The 5,897-nt window shown below is 33.2% G+C and overlaps 1 protein-coding gene across 1 annotated transcript; it reads left to right on the top strand.

The window, feature by feature from the left end:
• The first annotated feature begins 204 nt into the window (after positions 1 to 204).
• LOC123214062 (rust resistance kinase Lr10-like) lies at positions 205 to 2,806 on the top strand. The gene is made up of 4 exons (XM_044633770.1): positions 205 to 1,020; positions 1,148 to 1,222; positions 1,348 to 1,413; positions 1,516 to 2,806. Exons 1-4 carry the CDS (start codon positions 348 to 350, stop codon positions 2,664 to 2,666), a joined length of 1,965 nt encoding a protein of 654 aa, XP_044489705.1. The 5' UTR covers positions 205 to 347; the 3' UTR covers positions 2,667 to 2,806.
• Positions 2,807 to 5,897: the final 3,091 nt, after the last annotated feature.

Below are 5,897 nucleotides of genomic sequence, written 5' to 3'. Positions count from 1 at the left end.
TTTAGAAATCTTAATTAATGATCCAACCTCCAGGACCGCAATAACTTTTCAAAAGGCCGTTTGAATTTTTGCCATGTTGAGTGGGCACCTTGAATTTTCTCCAAACCTAATCACTAACAAAGCCGTGTCCTACACATCAAATTGACTTGGAAGAGTCAAGCAATTATAAATCGACAAAGAGAGTAGAATCATATTAAGCTTTCAAACTTTAATGTGATTTAACCCTACCAAAAGCAAGTTTGTTCCCATATGGCTACTGGTGCTTTTTAATTTTGTCTAGTAAATGTTACATATTTTCACTTTCCAACATATTTTTATATCCAAATTGGTAGAACGTGGGAGAAACCATGGGAAGAAGGGAATCCTCAAATTCATCAAACATTATGTTTTCTGTGTTGTTCTTTCTATTCATGGGTGTACAACAAGCTGCATGTTCTTCTTCATGTGGAGACATCAAAGATATACGAATCCCATTCTGGTTAAAGGTCAATTCATCGGACACCGGTCCCTCTGACTTCGAACTTACTTGCGAGAGCAACAAAACCATCCTACACTACCGTTCTGGAAGATACTATGTGAAGAATATTTCTTATGTGCATAATATAATTAATGTCGTTGATGCTGACTTCGCCAATCGACGCTGTAGTGCCCTTCCATCCCAATCTCTTCGAATCTCTGAATCTTACGTCGTTTATTACAGCAGAAAAAAATTTCATTTTCAACCAACATTTTTTTCGTATTCAAGAGAAGCACGGAAGTTCTACAGAGAAGCCCAGTTTTTGAAGTGCCCATGGAATTTCAGTCATCCCTCGTACATAAGAGTTCCTTGTTTGAGCGGAAACCAAACTCATGTTTATGTCTACTATGATGGTAGCTCAAAAACAGCCTATCATCACGATTCATGCTCGTTCATTTCAATTATTCCTATGCTTCTTCCTCTTCAGACAAATCTTTCCTATCAAACCATCCAGCATTTTCTGCAGTTAGGGTTTGATCTTCAGTGGCGCGAAGTGGATCAAAGTAAGCTTATTTATCTGTATACATACGTGTTGAGGTTGTGTTGAATATTTTTAACTGATTTATCTTTTCTCAATTTTTGTGAATTATCTGTCCGGGCTTAATTTTTATTTCTCGCGCGTTTATGCAGTGAGTGCTGGTTACTACCTGTTACTTTTATGGGAATACATGCTTGAAAGCTTACGCGAAGTAATTGAATTCTTTGGTATCGTTTCCATGACCAAATTTTTGTTCTTATTGCTCCTATATATATTGACCAATTGTAGCACTCTTTGTATGGTTTCTGTCAAAATTATTATTCTTAGCTTTACTTCCGGTGTGATTCTGCAGGTACCATTGATTCAAATGAAAGACGAATTGCTATCTTTCATTTTCTTTTTGCAGGCTTTCCGTGGGGTAATTAAAATCTTGCTCTATAGAATTTCTGTTCTCTATGGCATGAACTGTTAGCTAGAAATATTGAGACATTGAGTTAACTTTCTTTTTTTACGGTTGCAGTTGTTCTTATCGTCAGATTTATCCTTGCTCCGATGGTTTTACTTGTGTATATTTTCATCAAGTATATAAAAACATGGAAAACGGTGGATAGCGTAGAAAAATTTCTTCACAATCAACAATCTTGGATGCCTAAAAGGTATTCCTATTGTGAGATAATTGCAATGACAAACGGTTTCAGCTATGAGTTAGGCCAAGGTGGTTTCGGATCGGTTTACAGGGGGCAGCTTCATAATGGTTGTTTTATTGCTGTTAAGGTGTTAAAGAATTCCAAATTTAGTGCAGAAGAATTCATCAATGAAGTCTCCACAATCGGTAGAATTCATCATGTCAATATTGTGAAATTATTGGGATTTTGTTCAGAAGGACCAAATCGTGCTCTTGTGTACGAGTATATGCCTAATGGATCTCTTGATAAACACATTTTCTCAAAGGGAGGTAAAGAAAAGTCATTTACTTGGAAGAAACTTCATGAAATAGCTATAGGAACAGCTCGGGGGATTGAATATCTACATGGAGGATGTGATGTTTGTATTCTTCATTTCGATATTAAGCCTCATAATATCTTGCTTGACCACAATTTCATTCCAAAAGTTTCTGATTTTGGCCTTGCAAAATTTCATCCAAAGGAAAATGATTTTGTGTCCATTAGTGTTACAAGAGGAACAATAGGATATATAGCTCCTGAGTTAATTTCAAGAAATTTTGGGGTTATTTCTTGTAAGTCAGATGTTTATAGTTTTGGAATGTTATTGTTAGAAATGGTTGGAGGGAGAAGGAATTCTTTTTCAATGGAAACTCGTTCAAGCAAAGCATACTTCCCATCTTGGGTATATGACCAACTAAAGAAGGGAGGAGATTTAGAGCTCGAAGATGTGGTTGAAAGTGCAATTGGGATTGCAAGAAAATTGTGCATAATTGGGTTGTGGTGCATACAAGTGAATGCAGCAAATCGTCCATCAATTACCAAAGTGAGAGAAATGTTAGAAGGAAGCATTGATGATCTACAGATGCCTCCTAAACCTTTCTTTTCTTCTTCTCAACATGGCTCTGTAAAGGATGAGATTTTAATTGAATTAGATTCAGCAAGTTCATCGGAGCTATTGTTGTTAGAATCAATGGAAGGAAGCTTGTATATTGATGGCAATGTTTAGTTTAATTTCTAAATGGAAAGTGTAAATTTGAAATAAACATGCACTCACTAGTGGTTTTTATATTAATTTGTTTAATATTTGAAAATTTGTTTTATGGTGCAACTAAAATATCAATAAAATCCTTGATGTTGTCATTGTTATTCCTTGAATTTCTATATTTTATTATTGCATAAAAGGATAAAAATGTCATTTTTATACAAAATAAAAAACAGCAATTGGAAAAATATTTAAAATGTATCATTTTCTCATATAGATAATATTTATACATTTAACCTTTTCTATTTTTTCCTTTCTCATTATTGTCTCTTCCTTTTCTTCTTGCATTTATTATTTTGCATAAATGTCAATCTTCTTTTTCCTTTTCTTTCTTCCAAGGATTTAAAAACCGGACCGAACCGGCCGGTTGGACCGGCCAGACCGTGAACCGGTACTGTGGACAGCTGCTATTAAATACAAAACCGGTATAGGATTGAAATCGGGGTGGACCACGGTCGAACCGCCGGTTCGCATCTGAACCGCGGTCCAATCCGGTCAAGGCAGTCCCCCGGTTCAGAAGCGCGTAGGATGTTGAGAAATTGTCAAATCGAAGAAGCATGGTGAGTACTTCCAGGGAGGCACAGGAAACGAAGAAGCATGGTGAGTTGTTGAGAAATTGATTTATAAATTAAAAATGGAATAGAAAAGAAGGAAGAAAATAAATGGAAGGGGTTGGTTATTGTGGTGAACTTGGTATGCTACGCCTCCTGTTTGCTTCCTTCCTTCATCTACGTTGCGGAGTTTCCTGCCATGCATTTTCATTTTGGCTCTCCTGTTTTCTGCTTCACACCATTTTCATTATTATTTTTTAAGATTTTCTAATTTTATTGACCAATAATTTAGTGCCTTAAAGCCGTTCTTACTCTCAGGTTATACTAGTAATTATAATTTTTCATAAAATCCGATAAAAAACTGATTTCTGAAATGAAGTAAGAAAGATTTGGATTGAGGTTATATATTTTTTATTTAATTTATAAATAATGAAATATTTGATTATTTTTTATTATAAGGAGTAATGTTGTGACTAGATTTTGTTATAGTTTAACAAAAAAATAATAATGGTTATGTTGATTGGTTGATTTTATATTTTATTTAATACATATATTAAATTTCTGATTTGTTTTAGTGTTAAATAATTAATAGTCCATGTGTTTATAGAATTGGATTTGTTTTATGTATATGTTTTGTTTTAATGCAAAGTTAATTGTTATTATTTATTATATTTATGTTCAATAATATATATATTTTGTTAATTGTGAAAATTGAAAAGTATGCACAATATAAAATTTATTGTGTAAAGTATATGTAATTACTAATTAAACATAATTTTTTTAGGTTTTTACATAAAATCGGTCCAAACGGTCCAACCGGTCTGACCGAAACCAGTACTTAAAACGGTTTTTATCCCGGTCCGGTTTTAAAAACCTTGCTTTCTTCTACTCCTTTCCCATTATTGTATATTCCATCTTCTTTTTTATTGAATGAAATCAGTAGAGAAAAAAAAAAAGAACAAATAGATTGGCATTTATTGAATGAAATTAGTAGAAAAAGAAGATGGAATATACAATAATGGGAAAGGAGTAGAAGAAGAAAAAGGAAAAATAGAGATTAACATTTATTGAAAATAAATAAATGCAAGATGAAGAGGAAGAGACAATAATGAGAAATGAAAACATAGAAAAAGATAAATGTATAAATATTATCAATATGAGAAAATTATACATTTTAAATATTTTTCCAATTGTTGTTTTTTATTTTGTGTGAAAATGACATTTTTACCATTTCACATAACAATAAAATATAGGAATTCAAGGAATAATAATGATGTGTAAAAGGTCAATAAAACATCAAAGATTTTATTGATATTTTACTTATACCATAAAAACAAAATTTCAAATATTGACCATATTAATATAAAAATCACTAGTGAGTGCATGTTTATTCCAAATTTACACTTTCCTTTTGGAAATCTTAGTAAGTGATCCAACCTCCAGGACTGCAATAATTTTTCAAAAGGCCGTTTGAATTTTTGCCATGTTGAGTGGGCACCTTGAATTTTCTCCGAATCTATTCACTAACAAAGCCGTGTCCTACACATCCAATTGACTTGGAAGAGTCAAGCAATTATAAATCGACAAAGAGTAGAATTATATTAAGCCTTCACACTTTAATGTGATTTAACCCTATTAAAAGCAAGTTTGTTCCCATATGGCTACTGGTCTGAGTAGTTTGGCTAATAAGTTTCTCTTAGCCACTCATCTTGACTATAAGTTCCTCACGCTTATCTTGACTGTATATTCCCCTTCTGATGTGCGTACAGTGGACGCAGAGTGGTGGGTCTGAGGTGTTATATTCTTCTGATGTAGTCTCAGGACCATCATTTTCATCTTTATAGTCGAATCCGGCCCTTGTGTTTACTGCTTTAATGGAATTAAAAAAAAAGGCCTTCCATGCCAATGGTATTGCAGACACTTTGAAGGTGATTTACAAAGCTTGGAGATGCCTCCAAAGCCCGTTGTTTCTTCAGATATTGAAATTATTGCAAACTGATTGAGTACTGAAAAATGTAATCTAGAGTAAACGATACCATCTGTTTCTTCTGAATTGGAAATGAAGCTACCCTATTTGGTGTATCAAATGAAAAATGGAAAGCAAGTTCTTGTTTCAAATATGTCCATGTATGTATAAATAAGATTCATTCTAAAATTCCAACGCTTGAGTGGTTATTGATTTACCGAAATATGCAGCTTTTGAATTTCTTTTTTGGAACACAAACATATCCTTGCTTTTACCATGCATGTTCCTTACCATACATTTTATTGTTCTTCTTCTAAACCATGAGAGAAAAGACTTAATCGAGGATCATGTCAATTGGTGCAAATGGATTGAAGCACTGAAGAACGTAATCTAGAGTAAATAGGTTCACATTGTAAAAATAAAAACTGATGATGTTTTATTCTTCTCAAGGAATGAAAACAGGTGTTACTAAACGGTGTCGTTAGTTGGTGTTCAAAATGCACCGCTTTTGCTTTCGGTTTGTTGTTAATCTTTCTTCCTTTCATTGCAATTATACATAATCAAAAACTTTAGAGGAATTTGTAAATATGTTCATTATTCTGTCTTTACCTATACAGATGAATTACCTATGTTTTTGCCTTTACAAGTGTCAACAATTGTAAAATTAGGGGGATATAT

This window comes from Mangifera indica, chromosome 4 (assembly GCF_011075055.1).
Source record: "Mangifera indica cultivar Alphonso chromosome 4, CATAS_Mindica_2.1, whole genome shotgun sequence".
In the NCBI taxonomy this organism is placed as follows: Eukaryota; Viridiplantae; Streptophyta; class Magnoliopsida; order Sapindales; family Anacardiaceae; genus Mangifera; species Mangifera indica.
This window is presented reverse-complemented; position numbering and strand designations above follow the sequence as displayed.